General features: G+C 36.0%; 2 protein-coding genes across 2 annotated transcripts; both read left to right on the top strand.

Moving 5' to 3' along the window:
• The first annotated feature begins 250 nt into the window (after positions 1-250).
• LOC112623374 (olfactory receptor 12D3) lies at positions 251-1,426 on the top strand. The gene has a single exon (XM_025383768.1). It carries the CDS (start codon positions 255-257, stop codon positions 1,203-1,205), a length of 951 nt encoding a protein of 316 aa, XP_025239553.1. The 5' UTR covers positions 251-254; the 3' UTR covers positions 1,206-1,426.
• A 13,450-nt stretch (positions 1,427-14,876) lies between these two features.
• Positions 14,877-15,914, top strand: LOC112623372 (olfactory receptor 5V1). Its single transcript, XM_025383765.1, has one exon. The coding sequence runs from the start codon at positions 14,949-14,951 to the stop codon at positions 15,912-15,914; it is 966 nt and encodes a 321-aa protein (XP_025239550.1). The 5' UTR covers positions 14,877-14,948.
• The last annotated feature ends 1,697 nt before the right edge of the window (positions 15,915-17,611 follow it).

The raw sequence follows: 17,611 nt of genomic DNA, 5'->3' as shown, positions 1-17,611 counted from the left end.
TATCTGATTTGTTCATAATATAATGCTCTTATTACTCTAGTGCCATTTCAACAGCTCAGAATTTATCAGGTATATTAGTCTTCCTCAATTTTGTTGTACATAAATTTTGTTTTACTGTTCATAACTATTCTTCACACTGTTGCTCACCCCTAGGTTCCTCCAAATAGTAAACTTGCTTTATTTAATCCTCTCAGTATAAAATTAAAACTTCAGAAAAATTAATTCTGTTATTGTTAAATTTGCTTCCCAGAGCAATGGAGAATGTCACTACAATGGATGAGTTTCTTCTACTTGGCCTGACTGGTGTTCAGGAGCTGCAGCCTCTCTTCTTTGGGATTTTCTTAATCATTTACCTGATAAACTTGATTGGAAATGGATCTATATTGGTGATGGTTGGTTTGGAACCACAACTCCATTCCCCCATGTATTTTTTTCTGGGAAACCTTTCTTGTCTGGATATTTGCTATTCTTCAGTGACACTACCCAAGCTGCTCGTAAACCTCGTCTCCACTCGCAGGGCTATATCTTTTCTAGGCTGTATCACCCAACTACACTTCTTCCACTTTCTGGGAAGTACAGAGGCCATTTTACTGGCTATCATGGCCTTTGACCGTTTTGTTGCTATCTGCAATCCTCTCCGCTACACTGTCATCATGAACCCCCAGGTGTGTATTCTGTTGGCGTCTGGGGCATGGCTCATCAGCTTCTTTTATGCTCTGATGCATTCTGTTATGACTGCACACCTGAGTTTCTGTGGCTGTCAGAAACTCAATCACTTCTTCTGCGATGTCAAGCCGCTCTTAGAACTGGCCTGTAGCAACACACTACTCAATCAATGGCTTCTTTCCATTGTCACAGGCAGCATATCCATGGGAGGGTTCTTTCTGACTCTTCTCTCCTACTTCTATATAATTGGTTTCCTTCTGTTTAAGAACAGGTCCTGTAGAATACTCCATAAGGCTCTTTCCACTTGTGCCTCCCATTTTATGGTGGTATGTCTTTTCTATGGACCTGTGGGCCTCACATATATTCGTCCTGCTTCAGCCACCTTCATGATTCAGGACCGGATAATGGCCATCATATATAGCACCGTCACCCCTGTCCTGAACCCATTGATCTACACCCTTAGGAACAAAGAAGTGATGATGGCTCTGAAGAAAATCTTTGGGAGGAACTTGTTTAAAGACTGGCAGCAGCACCACTAGGACTAATGAGGGATATCTGATTTCTATTGAGTGATTTCCATCACTTCACTGTAAGAAATGATTAGTTTACTTGGTTTTTATTTTTCTTTCAAAAATTTTGAGCACATATTATATTAGGCAGTGTAGTAGGTTCAAGAAACAGAGGAGCGAGCAAAACAAATTCCATAATGTCATCAAACTTAAAGTTTAATGTGATGGAGGCCCAAAATAACCAAACGCATAAGTACATATGTCAGGATAATTATGTGGCCAGGAGAACTAAGGAGGTAGGAAGTATAGGGAGGGATTAGAGTAGGTATCTGCTGTGCAAAAAAGATTGTGGCATCTCTCCTAGGACAAAAACCTTTGGAATTTTCCAAGTAACAGAAGTATCTTTGTAACTAATGAGCCACTTGGATCACACATGAATTTATGCTTATGAGATGACTCAAGGTGAATTTCAAGATAGATTGAGGTTGGAGGCTTGACCAACCACATAATAATTCATCCAAGAATACTTACACAGTGCCTACTATCTCACTGTCACTGTGTTAGGTACTAGGAACACAGTAGTGAGCAAAACAAATATCTTGCCTTCATGGTGCTTAATGTCTGGTAGAAATCCAACTTTACTACATGCCTCCTTTCAAGTGAATTTTTTTTCACATCACAAGCTTAATTCGATCATAAATAAATAACATTTCATTCTAAGCACTTAATTGATGTATAAAGACACAGTTGATGCAATATAGAAAGTTATAACCAAAGCTGTATGAGACATTAGCCAGACACACACACAAAACTAATGATGAGTGTAATATAGTATTAAAATATATTAAGTACTACAATTCTATATTAACACTTTACACAATATAATCACAGATTAGTTGGAAATTCCTGCCTTGTATGGATTTCAAGTGCTGATGTAAATAACTGTTATTCCAGCACATGTTCTGATATACATATAGTATATTAAATTCAAGTAAGTAAATTGTAAGAAATGGAGGTCTTTTAAATAAACAAAACCATTTGAATGTAACAAAATCCATTTTCCAAAATTCAAATAAAGACTCTTCTATTATTCTGCACACTATATTTCCTGAGTAAGTTAAAAATTCAAAGTTTAGAAATATTTTTATCACTAAATTTTATATCTTCACTAGAACTTTCTAATTTTCTATTTTGTGTGTTTTTTCTGCATTGTCACTTTGTGTTCAACATTACCGTTTTTAAGTTATTGGTTCACAGGGAACCTTTCGTCCTTTTGCCTTTGTTAATTACTCAGGATCTCCTCTAATATTTAGTAATTTCCTCTACAATTAGTTCTCATTTATCTGAAACCTTCATTCAGTTTTCCTGCAATCTCCTCAGTTGTCCTGAATTTAGCTTAATTTAAATAACTCCAAAAACATTGACTTTGCCTGCAAAATTTCTATTTGAGGCAAATTTTGCCTTTTTTCATGCCCTAATTATGCACAATCTAAACAAGTTCAAACAGTCCTTCCTAAGTGGTTTCTTCCAAATGGTCAGTCAACTCCAAAACTTTTTGCTTCTTCTTCAGAAATATTGGGCTCAATTGAAAAGAAATAGAATATTTTTTCATAACTTTCATGTTCCATTGATCTTGATTCTATCTTACTGAAATTCCGCAAGAGATAATCTTTATTTTTGCCTATTTTTTTCCTTTTGTGTTTCCTTCAACAGAAATATACTGATGATAATTTTTCTTACATTAGTTTTTGTCTAGAATATCATTTTTGTTAATCTTAATTCTTGAAGATAATTTTTAATGGGTATTCAATTTTAGGGAGAGTTTTTTTTAGCCATTGAAAATACCTTGTTTTTCCCCAGCTTTATTGAAATATAATTAACAGATTAAAATTGATATATTTAGGCTTCACAGCATGATGTTTTAGTATATGTATACTTTGTGTATACCACAATTAAGCTGAACATACATTACTGTCCCTGCATTAGTTTGCTATCAAATACTAAAAGTTATTCCTTCTATGTAACTGCATTTGCATACCCATTAAGCCAATGTGATAAGCTCCTTGTTTTAGTTGGAGTGTTTGCACAATTTAAATCTGGTACATTTTTTATAGAATTGAATTTAAATTTGTCCTCCAACTGTTTGCCTTTCATTTGTCCTATTTGTCTGTTATTGCTTCTTCTTTCATTTACTGTTTTCTATGGGAATATTTTACTTTCATTAAATTTTCACTATTGCACTTTTATTTATTCCTTTTTATTTTATATTTTTGTGGTTACTCTAGGGTTTACAATGTACATTTTAAATTCATAAAATATTTCTTCACATAATATTACATCATTTAAGATATATTGCTATAGCCATGTCATACTGTACTTCCATCTCCCTGTTCATGCTTTGTGATTTTAATGTCACACATTTCACTTTTACTTATGTTATTAGTATCCAAGACACTGCAATTCTGTTTTTTTTTTGAAAAATTATATTATTTTTAAGGTAATTAAAAAAATAACAATGTCTTTTACACTTAAACACGTATTTATAATTTCTGGCACTTTTTGTCCCTTCATGGAGACACTGATTTTTATCTGGTATCTTTTTTTCTTTTTTTTAAAGACCTTCCTTAACTATTTCTTGTCGTAACGTTCTGCTGGTAATAATTTACTTCAGCTTTTGTTGGCATGAAAAAGTACTTTGCGTTTATTTTTAAAAGGCGTTTACTCTGTATATAAAATTTTAAATTGCCAGACTTTTGTTTATGTGCTTTAAAGCTGTTGCTCCATTACCTGTCTCACACAATTTCTGGTGGGATGTATGCTACCATTCTTATCTTTATTCCTCTGTAATAACAGTGTTGATTTTTCTCTTGCTGATTTTAAGATTTTTCTTTATAACTTTTTTAGCAATTAGTTTATGATGTTCATTGTAATGTTTTCTAGTATTTATTCTATTTAATTTTTATTGGGCTTCTTGGATCTAGATTACATATTTTATCAAATTTGGAAAAATTCAGTCATTATTTCCTTAATTTTTAAAAATCATACACTATTTAGGACTCCAGTTGCACATATGTTAGACTACTTGAAATTATGACATAGGTCATTGATGCTTTGTCCATTTTATTAAAACAATTTATCTATGCTTCATTTTGGATTGTTTTTATGTCTACGTCTCCAAGTTCCTTGATTTTTTTTCTTCTGCAGTAATTAATCTACTGTTTATTACATGCAATTTATTTTTCACTCATATTTTGGATTTTTTATTTAAACAAGTTCTATGTGAGTCTTAAAAAAAAATCTTCTCTCTCTATGTCTGTATTTCCCCTAAATTATTAGGCTTATTTTGAGGCATATATTTTTTATTTGCTAATGTAGATACAGAACATCATTTATTCTGAGGTTAATTTAGCCCCCACTACTAAGGTAATGTCCTTCCTAAGTCCTTGTCTATTACAAGTTGTTCCAATCAGGTGGATGGGTCACGGGGCGTACCCAACCCTGTCTTGTATAGTGTCTTAAAATCATTGCTTTATATATTTTGTTCCATTTTTTAGATGTTTAATTAGGAGAGAAAATCTCATTACTTTATTATGGCAAGTAGTGAGACAAAAAAATCATTATTTTTGAGGTTGTGGAATGTAGATCTTCTTATCTGTTGTGAGTACACAGGACCACTTTCTGGTATCAATAACATTAGTGTGATATAATATAAATCCAGGCACTAATGTCGTCACTCATGATCAAGGTACAACATATGTAGCTGGCAATAGTGTTCAGGGTGCTTTTCCCTAATTTAAGCTGAGAGAGAAAAAGATAACCAGTTAGAGAGTTTGACTTCTACATCCAGCATTTTGGAGTCAAAGACTGATATTTCTTATGTGGCCGAGAAGCAAAATCTAGAGAACTGCATTTCCTCTGATAATAGGGAAAGGATGTGGGTTGTTTCTCATTGGACAGATGTGAGCCAAGAGGTAGTGGTCCACCTGGAGCAGGTCAGATTCCACAGGAGACTTCCTGAAGCATAATTATGATGGTAACAGAACCACTAGAAGACAACTAGATGCTCAGGGGTTGAGGCAGGAATCAGAAGTAGTGAGTCTCAGGACCTGTTCTTGAAGATCCCCAAGGTGTGTCTCCGAGGCTCTTGAAATATTCCCATAAGATGTGAGGATCTTCTTAATCCAAAGAGCATTTTCCTTACTCCAGTCCCATGCATTGGCCTTAAGGAACTGAGTAGAGTCTTGGCACTCAGCTAGAAAGCCTATCACTCAGAAGTTTACCAGCACAGACTCTATAGGGAACATTATTTTGTGTTACTTCTTTGTGCTCATAAAAGCAGCCCCATATCAGTCTCTTAAAGTCTAAATGGTAATCTCTGCTCGATATCTCCAATCACAGGTGAGTAAGTAAGTATTTTTAATTGCTTAACTATAGCCTTATTGCTCTTAGAGATACACTTTTCTGTGTCTTGCTTTTTGGATGTGAGACTAAGTGTGTAGGAGATGGAAGTGTAATGACCTGAGGAGTTCCAAAGGAGGGAATAATAAAATTGTCTGTCCCATGCTTTGGGTGACACTCAACCTATTGAGTATGTGAATCAGGAAGCTTCTTTCATTTTGGGTAATTTTTATATCATTCAGAATAGCCTTCTGCTGGTTTGCTGATTCTTTATTAAATAAAGGACAGTGCATTTATTCTACAAAAAGAGACTAAAATGCCACTGGATTGCAGAGAATAGTATCAGGAACACACTTTGTGTGACTTTCTCACAAGAAGCAATCTTTCATGTAGATCTAATATCCTTGCATGCTAGCTATTATTGATTGAGCTTTTGCCACATTGATTTCACATGTTTGCTATGTGATTTCAGTTTTTATAAGGAATTGGATAGTATATTTTGAGGAAATTTGAAATTTTAAGATTCTGAATTTCTAAGGCCTCTTTTTCGAGAACACTCTTTAATGAAGAGCTAGTGGGTCCCCTAGAAGGAAGTGAAAGAGTCAAGACTGAGAGCTTGGAGGGCACACATTCTCATGAATTTTCTGGGGGCCTTTCCTTGTGAGTTCTTACAGGCCATTCTTAAGCTCTTTACTATGATGTGAAATTCTGAAAACATTTTCTCAGTTGTCTTTGTATTATATCAAGTTTTGGTTCTTTCGTAAGGAGTCAAGACCATGGCTGCTCGGAAAAGGAGTAATTTTCCTATAACTCTGTGTGAAATACTTGTGCTTCATGTGGTACATTCTATTCTGTGCCAGGGCCAATCTATGCCTATGAGAGGCAACCATGACCCATGCAGCACAATTTGAGTACCAGCTGCAGGATGTTGTTCTAGATTCGGAAATAGAAGAAATTTTTTCTACTCTTAGTTCACTACTTGTTAACTATGTGATCTTATAAGTAATCCTCCATAAATTACAGACTCCTCATCTCTAACTAATATGAATGGTATAAGAATCAAAATAATATGTAAAGTCTGAACATGTTTTCCCAAGTCCTACATCATAATAAGTATGTAAAAAAGGGAGGAAATACCATTGTTTTCTTGGAAAATTTTGCTATAATGCTTTATATTCCAACAGTAGTAATCCATTACTGAATGTTAGACCACTGTGTCCCCAGCTACTTAATAATTCATTAAGAAATAGATGAGTAAGACAGAATATGCACCATAAGAGATGATGGACAAATAGGTGATATAAGTCACACAAGTATGTTGTGTGTTATGCATCATAGTTAAGATTGAAACAAAGGCCTATAGGTTTTCCAGGAAGGGACAGAACCATTTCAGTTGAAGAGAAAAGAGGCATTTAAGCTGAGCTTTAAAAATATGTAGATTAGCAGATAGAAATGAAAGCATGAAGAAAAACATACAGGCTGAGTGGATAAAAATGACTAAAATTAAGAGGCTATTCTGAAAAAGAAAATTCTTATTTCAAGGCAAATAACCTTAGAGGAGTAATACATTATTGTTTAAGTTATTTTGTTTAGTCTTTTTACCGCAACAGCTTCCCCACAAATAGGGACATGGGAAAGGCATATTTTGAAGTAAAGAGCAATGATCATAGAACATAAAGGACTTGGGTAACAAAACAAAAGCATCAGGAGATCCCTGGGAGAAAGTAATTCCATTTACTATGATATTGGCTATGGGTTTGTTGTGAATAGGTCATATATATGTGTGTGTTCCATCAGTACTTAGTTTATTGAGAGTTTTTAGCATGAAGGGATATTGAATTTTATCAAAGGCCTTTTCTGCATCTATTGAGATAATCATGTGGTTTTTCTCATTGGTTCTGTTTATGTGATGGATTACGTTTATTGATTTGCGTATGTTGAACCAGCCTTTCGTCCCAGGGATGAAGCTGACTTGATTGTAGTGGATAAGATTTTTGATGTGCTGTTGGATTTGGTTTGCCAGTGGTTTATTGAGCATTTTTGCATCGATGTTCATTAGGGATACTGGCCTGAAATTTTCTTTTTTTGTTGTGTCTTTGCCAGGTTATGGAATCAGGATGATGCTGGCCTCATAAAATGAGCTAGGGAGGAGTCCCTCTTTATTATTGTTTGGAATAGTTTCAAAAGGAATGGTACCAGCTCCTCTTTGTACCTCTGGTAGAATTCAGCCGTGAATCCATTAGGTCCTGGAGATTTTTTGTTTTTTAGGATATTAATCACTGCCTCAATTTCAGTACTTGTTATTGGTCTATTCAGGGATTCAACTTCTTCCTGGTTTACCCTTGGAAGGGTGTATGTGTCCAGGAATTTATCCATTTCTTCTAGATTTTCTAGTTTATGTGCATAGAGGTGTTTAAAGTATTCTCTGATGGTAGTTTCTATTACTGTAGGTCAGTGGTGATAACTCCTTTATCATTTTTTATTGTGTCTATTTGATTCTTCTCTTTTCTTCTTTACTAGTCTTGCTAGCAGTCTATCTGTTTTGTTCATCTTTTCAAATAACCAGCTCCTGCATTCATTGATGTTTTGAAGGGCTTTTTGTGTCTCTATCTCCTTCAGTTCTGCTCTGATCTTAGTTATTTCTTGTCTTCTGCTAGGTTTTGAATTTGTTTGCTCTTGCTTCTTTAGTTCTTTTAATTGTGATGTTAGGGGATCGATTTTAGATCTTTCCTGCTTTCTGACGTGGGCATTTAGTGCTATAAATTTTTCTTTTAACACTGCTTTAGCTGTGTTCCTGAGATTGTGGTACATTGTCTCTTTGTTCTCATTGGTTTCAAAGAACTTCATTATTCCTCCCTTAATTTTATTATTTAACCAGTAGTCATTCAGGAGCAGGTTGTTCATGTAATTGTGAGGTTTCATGTAGTTGTGAGGTTTTGAGTTTCTTAATCCTGAGTTCTGATTTGATTGCACTGTGGTCTGAGAGACTGTTTTGATTTCCATTGTTTTGCATTTGCTGAGGAGTGTTTTACTTCCAATTTTGTGGTCGATTTTAGAATAATTGCTATGTGCTGCTGAGAAGAATGTATATCTGTTGATTTGGGGTGGAGAGTTCTGTAAATGTCTATTAGGTCTGCTTGGTCCAGAGCTGAATTCAAGTCCTGAATATCCTTGATAATTTTCTGTCTCATTGATCTGTCTAATATTGACAGTGAAGTATTAAAATCTTCCATTATTATTGTGTGAAATCTAAGTCTCTTTGTAGGTCTGTAAGAACCTGTTTTATGAATCTGGGTGCTCCTGTATTGGCTGCATGTGTATTTAGCATAGTTAGCTCTTCTTGTTGTATTGATCCCTTTACCATTGTGTATAATGCCTTTCTTTGTCTTTTTTGATCTCTGTTGGTTTAAATTCTGTTTTATCAGAGACTAGAATTGCAACCCCTTCTTTTTTTTTTTCCATTTGCTTGGTAAATATTTCTCCATCCCTTTGTTTTGAGCCTATGTGTGTACTTGCACATGAGATGGGTCTCCTGAATACAGCACACCAATGGGTCTCAACACTTTATTCAATTTGCCGGTCTCTGTCTTTTAATTGGGACATTTAGCCCATTTACATTTAAGGTTAATATTTTTTATGTGTGAATTTGATCCATTCATCATGATGCTAGTTGGTTACTTTGAACATTAGTTGATGCAGTTTCTTCATAGTGTCTTTGGCCTTTATATTATGTTGTGTTTTTGCAGTAGCTGGTACTAGTTTTTCCTTTCCATGTTTAGTGCTTCCTTCAGGAACTCTTGTAAGGCAGGCCTGGTGGTGACATAATCCCTCAGCATTTGCTTGTCTGTAAAGATTTTATTTCTCCTTCACTTATGAAGCTTACTTTGGCTGTATGCGAAATTCTGAGTTGAAAATTCTTTTTAAAAAACAGTTGAATATTGGCCCCCACTCTCTTCTGGCTTGTGGGTTTTCTGCAGAGAGATCCACTGTTAGTCTGATGGGCTTCTCTTTGTAGGTAACCCAACCTTTCTCTCTGGCTCCCCTTAACATTTTTTCTTTCATTTCAACCTTGGATAATCTGATGATTATATGTCTTGGGGTTGCCCTTCTCGAGCAGTATCTTAGTGGTATTCTCTGTATTTCATGAATTTGGATGTTGACCTGTCTTGCTGGGTTGGGGAAATTCTCCTGGATAATATTTTGAAGTGTGTTTTCCAACTTGGTTCCATTCTCCGTGTTACTTTCAGGTACACCACTCAATCATAGGTTTGGTCTTTTCACATAGTCCCATATTTCTTGGAGATTTTTTCCTTCCTTTTCCCTCTTTTTTCTCTAATATTGTCTTTACACCTTAGTTTAGTAAGTTGATCTTCAATCTCTGACATCCTTTCTTCTGCTTGATCAATTTGGCTATTGATACTTGTGTATGCTTCATGAAGTTCTCATGCTGTGTTTTTCAGCTCCATCAGGTCACTTATGTTTTTCTCTAAACTTCTAGTTAGCAGTTCCTGTAATCTTTTGTCAATGTTCTTAGCTTCATTGCATTAGGTTAGAACATGCTCCTTTAGCTCAGTGGAGCTTGTTGTTACTCACCATCGGAAGCCTACTTCTATTAATTCATCAAACTCATTCTCTGCCCAGTTTTGTGCCCTTGCTAGAGAGGAGTTGCGATCATTTGGAGAAAAGGCATTCTTCTTCAGAAGGATGTTTTTGGAATTTTCAGCATTTTTGTGCTGGTTTTTCCTCATCTTCATGGATTTATCTACCTTTGATCTTTGAGGTTGATGACCTTTGGGTGGGATTTTGTGTGGGGGTCCTTTTTGTTGATGTTGATGTTATTGCTTTCTGTTTAATAGTTTTTCTTCTACCAGTCAGGCTCCTCTTCCGCAGGTCTGCTGCAGTTTGCTGGAGGTCCACTCCAAACCCTATTTGCCTGAGTATCACCAGTGGAGGCTGCAGAACAGTAACTATTACTGCCTGCTTCTTCCTCTGGAAGCTTCATCCCAAAGGGGCACCAGCCCAGTGCCAGCTGGAGCTCTCCTCTATGAGATGTCTGTCAACCCCTGTTGGGAAGTCTCTCTCAGTCAGTAGGCACTGGGGTCAGGGATTCACTTGCGGAGGCAGTCTGTCCCTCAGCAGAGCTTGAGTGCTGTGCTGGGAGAAACCTCCTTGTCAGGATCCACTGCTCTTTTCAGAGCCGGCAGGCAGGAATGTTTAAGTCCAATGAAGCTGTGCACACAGCCGCTCCTTTCCCCAGGTACTCTGTCCCAGGAAGATAGGAGTTTTATCTATAAGCCCTTGACTGGGACTGCTGCCTTTCTTTCAGAGATGCCCTCCCCAGTGAGGAGGAATTTAAAGAAGCAGTCTGGCCACAGCCACTTTGCCATGTGGTGTTGAGTTCCACCCAGTCCAAACTTCCAGGCCTCCTTAGCACTGTCAGGGGAAAACTGCCTACTCAAACCTCAGTAATGGTGGATGCCCCGCCCCAAACACGCTCGATCATCAAGGTCAACTTCAGACTGCCGTACTGGCAGTGAGAATTTTAAGCCAGTGATTCTTAGCTTGCTGGGCTCCATGGGAGTGGGACTGGCTGAGTGAGACCACTTGGCTTCAGCTGCCTTTCCATGGGAGTGAACAGTTCTGTCTGTTGATGTTACAGGTGCCACTAGGGTATGAAATAAAACTCCTGCAGCTGGCTCAGTATCTGCCCAAACAGCCACCCAGTTTTGTGCTTGAAACCCAGGTCCCTGGTGGTGTAGGCACATGGGGACTCTCCTGGTCTGCAGATTGCAAAAACTGTGGGAAAGGTGTAGTATCTAGGCTGAATAGATAGTCCCTCACAGCTTCCCTTGGCTGGTGAAGCTCCTTGCACTTCCCGAGTGAGGCAATGCCCCACCATGCTTCTGCCTGCCCTCCATGGACTGCACCTGCTTCCTAACCATGTGCCAAACTGGTACCTCAGTTGGAAATACAGAAATCACCCGCCTTCTGCATTGGTCTCACTGGGAGCTGCAGAGCAGAATTCTTCCTATTGGGCCATCTTGCCAGATTCGCCACCAAGTGCCAATTTCCCGCTTTCATTTCAGAGGATGACACCCCCAGCCATCTGCTTGTTCAATCCAGGAATCTAGATAAACACAGTGAACACAGTGAACTCGTTTAGGCCACAAAGTGAAATGTAAAACCCAATATCACCATTGCAAGTCTGAGTAACTTTAGACAAATTATTTAATCTCTCTGAAACTTACTTTAAAATTTTTTACTTGTAATATGCGCATGATATGTCTCTTTCATTGTGTGTGGGTTTGTGTGTATTTGGTGTGTGTGGGTGTGTGAACTGGGTGATATAATGATTGTTGAATGGTTATTTTATAATAAATATTTAATATATGTTGGTTATGACTACAATCCCTAATTTATCCTTCTTCGTCACTTTATACCAAAATTGTAACACTATATATTCTAATATCTCTCAAATGCCTCCATTTTTATCCAACCAAATTGTCACCACTCTTGTTTGCAGTATACATGTAATGTGATGTTATAATGCATGTATATATTGTGGAATGATTACAGCAGGCTGAATAGTATGTTTGCCACCACCTCACATACTTATCATTACTTTGTGGGGAAAATATTTAAAATCCACTCCATTAGCAATTTTGGAATATACAATACATTTTAACTGTAGTCACCATGCTGTGCAATAAATCACTAGAACTTATTCCTCCTAACTGAAACTTGGTACCCTTTGACCAGTCCGCCCCTGTCCACCCCTACCTCAGCCTCTGGTAACCACCATTCTACTCTCTACCTCTACAGATTTGATCTTTTTAGATTCCACATATAAGGGAGATCATGCAGTATTTGTCTTTCTGTGCCTGGCTTATTTCACTCAGTATAATGTCCTCCACGTTCATCCACGTCAGAAATGACAGGATTTTCTTTTTTTAAAGGCTGCATAGTATTCCACCAGGTATATATAACATATTTTCTTTATTCATTCATCTACTGATGAAGATTTAGGTTGTTTCCATGGCTACTGCAAATAATGCTGCAAAGACCATGGGAGTGCAGATACCTTTTTAAGATACTGATTTCAATTCCTTTGTATATATATCCAGAAGTGGAATTGCTGGATCACATAGTAGTTGCATTTTTAGTTTTTTGAAGAAGCTGCACTGTTTTCCAAAATGGCTCTATTAATTTACATTTCCATTAACACTGTGCCAGTTCCCTTTTTTCCACAGTCTTGCCTTAAAATATATTTGGTGAATAAAATGAGTAGAAGGGTTAATTCCTCCTCAGAAGTGGAAGGAAAGGTTAAAATAGATGAAAGGGAAGATAGAGATTTGGAATAGGGAAAAAGATGGATTTGAGAATACAATTTGAGAGTTCTTCTGTAGATGGAATGAAAATTGTACTAGTGAATTTATTCGATTGTGGTGATGTGAAATACTATATTGTGTGAATTTTTTCAACTTATCCTCGCCCTTCATTAAAAACACCCACCGTAGTTCACAAGGAAAGAAGACAGCAATTACAACAAAAGCACAATTAACCCATCTTTCAAACTTGACATTGAAATGCATATTTGTATATAGGTGAGGGCAATCAATAAAGTATATAGTTTGAATGAATATACAACAATTATCTTCATTTAAAAATTTTTATTATATTTTATTTATCTAAGTTTTTATAATTTGCTTCAAATATCAAACTGCAGATTAAGTTTTTTCACTTGAATTAGACCTTGAGCATTTTAAATTAGGGGATTCTCCCTACAACTGTTTTAATTGTATTAAACATTTTTATTAACCAATTTAAACTAAACTCTAGACAGTATCTTTTAATAACACAAACATGAGTATTTAAATTGATCTATAGCTGGTCCAGGAAATAAACAACTACACTAGAAATTGATTGTTCAAATAAACACATTCAAATAAAAACCAGATATTTAGAAACAATTGGATTTAACCATCAAAACACTGTAGGCATAGCACATTGCCATTAACAGTCAGAAACAGAAGTCATAACAATTTGTAACCAGTTAAAATAATTCAGTTGTATAAACCTAGGTTATATTCAAAACAAAAGAAGCATTTTTTAAGAGCATTATGTTGTCATAAGTTAATGGAAATTAAATTTTTAGCCACTCAATTGAAAGTATATTAGCTTTGGGAGTGATAAAGCTACATTTTTTTACCTGCTAGCTGCATAACATCTGCCAGACATTTATCTTGCTGAGACCTGGTGTTCTCATTCAGAGAATAGGAATGATAAATATTACTTATCTTAAAGGATTTATGTAAAGACTAAATGAGATGCTGTGTGGGAAGTGCTCAGAGATTATCAGTGTCCTTCTATATGAAGCACTTAACAATGATTTGTTGAAACAGACACTAATTCCTGCACCTGCCAAATAGTTCTTGAATTTTCTAGATTGATGATCTATAGCAATAGGTTTCTAATTCATTAGGATGAGTCTCTTGGAAATTTTATTAAAATACAGATAACCTTACTCCAAATTCAGGGAATCTAATTCAATATGCTTCTTATTGAAATTTATCATATCAAAAATTAACAAATAAAATAATATAAATATTCATTAATAAGGGTGGGATATAGAAAAACTTTGCTATATTCACACAAGTGCTTGAATACAACTCAAAGATCATGTTTTAGCATAATACTTATTGCCATGGGAAATGAAGGAAAAATCAGGTTAAAATAGGTACTTTTGATCCTCTATTCAACATTTCTGTATGAAAAATGGATCCGAAGAACATACACCAAATCATTAATAGAGGTTTTCTCTGGTGACTACTAAAGATTTTTAATGTTTTAAATTTTCTTTTCTATATTTTTCCCAAATATTCTAAAACAAATACATTAATTTTAATCAGAAAAGAATACAAAACAAAATTAATATGCACGTGAAGTATGAAAAAGGGGAGCAGGGATGGCTTCAAAGAAGCAAATGAATATCAGAGATTCTTCTATAAACTACATTCTACAGCACAAGTTCACACATCCCCAAGCAAATGCTGGTAAGCATGACCCAGCCGTTATTAACAGAACTCTAGGACAAATGGTGTCCTTTTGTACTCTAATTTAAAACTTCCAGTGTTGTATATTTTACAAAGGTTTGATCTGCAGGTGAAACATTGGATATATTTATATCTGTGTTGCATGGTAAGTACATGCTATGGTTTGCAAAAGAATGCTGTTTCTCTGGTTTGATATAAATGGTGATTGCTTTTATTGTAACAGTTTTTTCCCCTTATTTTTCAGGTCACTGCTATTGCAACATATGATTCATTTTTATAATCTGGTCTTCGCCCAATTCCCGAAAGGAAACCAGGCAACATCATGGAAAGAAAGAATCAAACAGCTCTAACTGAATTCATCATCTTGGGATTCTCCAACCCAAATGAATTGCAGTTTTTACTATTCACCATCTTCTTTCTGACTTATTTCTGTACTTTGGGAGGAAATATATTAATTATTTTGATAACCGTGACTGATCCACACCTGCCTACACCTATGTATTACTTTCTAGGGAACTTGGCCTTTATTGACATCTGCTACACCACCAGCAATGTCCCCCAGATGATGGTGCACCTCCTCTCAAAGAAAAAAAGCATTTCTTATGCGGGGTGTGTGGTTCAACTTTTTGCATTTGTTTTCTCTGTGGGATCAGAGTGTCTCCTACTGGCAGCAATGGCATATGATCGTTACATTGCAATCTGCAATCCTTTAAGGTATTCAGTTATTATGAACAAAGTTGTATACAATCAATTAGCAGCCTCATGCTGGGCTGCTGGTTTTCTTAACTCAGTGGTGCATACAGTGTTGACATTCCGCCTGCCCTTCTGTGGCAACAATCAGATTAATTACTTCTTCTGTGACATCCCACCTTTGCTGCTCTTGTCTTGTGGAAACACTTCTGTCAATGAGTTGGCACTGCTATCCATTGGGGTCTTCATTGGTTGGACTCCTTTCCTTTGTATCGTACTTTCCTACATTTGCATAATCTCCACCATCTTCAGGATCCACTCCTCAGAGGGAAGACGAAAAGCCTTTTCTACGTGTGCCTCCCACCTGGCCATTGTCTTTCTCTTTTATGGCAGTGCCATCTTTACGTACGTACGGCCCATCTCAACTTACTCATTAAAGAAAGATAGGTTGATTTCAGTTTTGTACAGTGTTGTTACCCCCATGCTAAACCCTATAATTTACACATTGAAGAATAAGGACATCAAAGAAGCTGTCAAAACCATAGGGAGCAAGTGGCAGCCACCAATTTCCTCTTTGGATAGTAAACTCACTTATTGAACCTCATAGGTTGAATAATCTTATACTACAAAATTAACTTTTTTGTCAGTCAGCTGTTTTTAGTGAAAGTTTAAAAGATAATTGCAATGTTGGGACAGATATTGAAGAGTTGGCACACTTCAGTCTAAGTGTACTTATTCTTGAGCTTTACTTAGTTCTATGAGAGATATCAATGTTGTTCTCTTTAGATATTATCTTTTTATTTATTTTTCCATTCCTGAATCTCGCATTCAAAGATAGTGCCCCTCTTTCATGAGATATTTGTTTAATGGACTTCATCACTTGAAAATTTTCCTCCTTTTTCATATTGCTTTCTGTATATTAAATAATGTAAAATATTTTTCTTCACATTCCTCATATGTATGTCATATTTTTCTGTTCTTACTACTTAAGCCATGTTTTTGACCTTTCTTTCTTTAGTAGGCCCTTCTTAATCAAACATCATCACCAATAGATTAAGAAATGTAATCACGGTGAAGTGATGTTTTACCTCTAGATCTGTTGGTAGCTAATTCTAATTTCATCACCTGCTGCAGGGGCCAAGGCCAATTTGTCTTCACGTTGGAATGAAGACAGTCATAATTTTCAATCCCAGTTGACATACATTCTTTATTCTATTCAAAAGGCAGAATGTCCTGAGGGATGTTTCTAAAACTAAGTCCCCAAAACATTACTATTTTATAGAGTATCTTAAATTTAGGAAATTTTTTCCCTAACAATTTAGAAAACAGAATCAGATAAAATATGCAGAAAGAAACAAGGGTTTTTTTCATGGGGAATAAAAAGTCTTAGTTATATAATGACTAAAGTTATAAAAAAAAGTAGAAATTACTAGTGTTAAAAGTAAAAATAAGAAATTACTATTTTCTATGTGTAATTACTATGTAAAGGACACTTATGAAGTCAAGATAAATGGGAAGGAAGACTAAGTGAAGAGAAGAAATAGAAGGAAGAAATAGAAGAAGGAAGGAAGAGAGAAAATTTAAAAGATAAAGAGACTCACAGATACCAAGAAGGGAAAATAAATAACATACAATGTAAGAGCCTACGAGATTGAAAGAGAGATAGAAAAAGGCTTATAGATCAGGCAGAAACAAGAACTCTAGTGTCCTTCTTCACTATTCTCTCAGGACCACCTTCTTTTTCTTCCATACCTACTGATGCCTCCCTTGATTAAGTCTTGACTCCCCAGCCCCCCTTTTGTGTAATGTTGTCATAGTGTTCTAGTGGAGTGCCTTGTCTCCATTCCTATCATGTTTAATGTACCCTGCACATCATTTCTGAGTTAACTTTCCTAACATGGTGTTATGTACAGTCTCTTGCACTGTTTTTCTTTTAATAGACTCCACTGACTTACTGGCATACTCTTCATTTAACTAAATATATTTGTAACCACTGTCTATAAAATCTAAGTACTATCTATCTTGTAACCTCATCTCCTGCAGGAACCCTAAATGATTCTTCCCCAGGTACGGCTTGATCTTTCCTGACTACATACCACTATTATGACGATTCCCTTAATTTGGAATTCATATCTCCTCCCTTATTTGTTCAAAGTTCTCTTCATTCTTTATAGTTCAATTCAAAATCTACTTTCTCCTCCATCATTCCACCTAATGTTTTCTATTCCTTCTTAAATCACATAGTACTGCCTGAAATGGTGGTGGTGGTGGTGGTGGTAGTGAGAGTTACTTAAT

Source organism: Theropithecus gelada, chromosome 4 (assembly GCF_003255815.1).
Source record: "Theropithecus gelada isolate Dixy chromosome 4, Tgel_1.0, whole genome shotgun sequence".
Lineage (NCBI taxonomy): Eukaryota > Metazoa > Chordata > Mammalia > Primates > Cercopithecidae > Theropithecus > Theropithecus gelada.
Note: the sequence above shows the minus strand (reverse complement) of the source record. Positions and strands in the feature narration are given on the sequence as shown.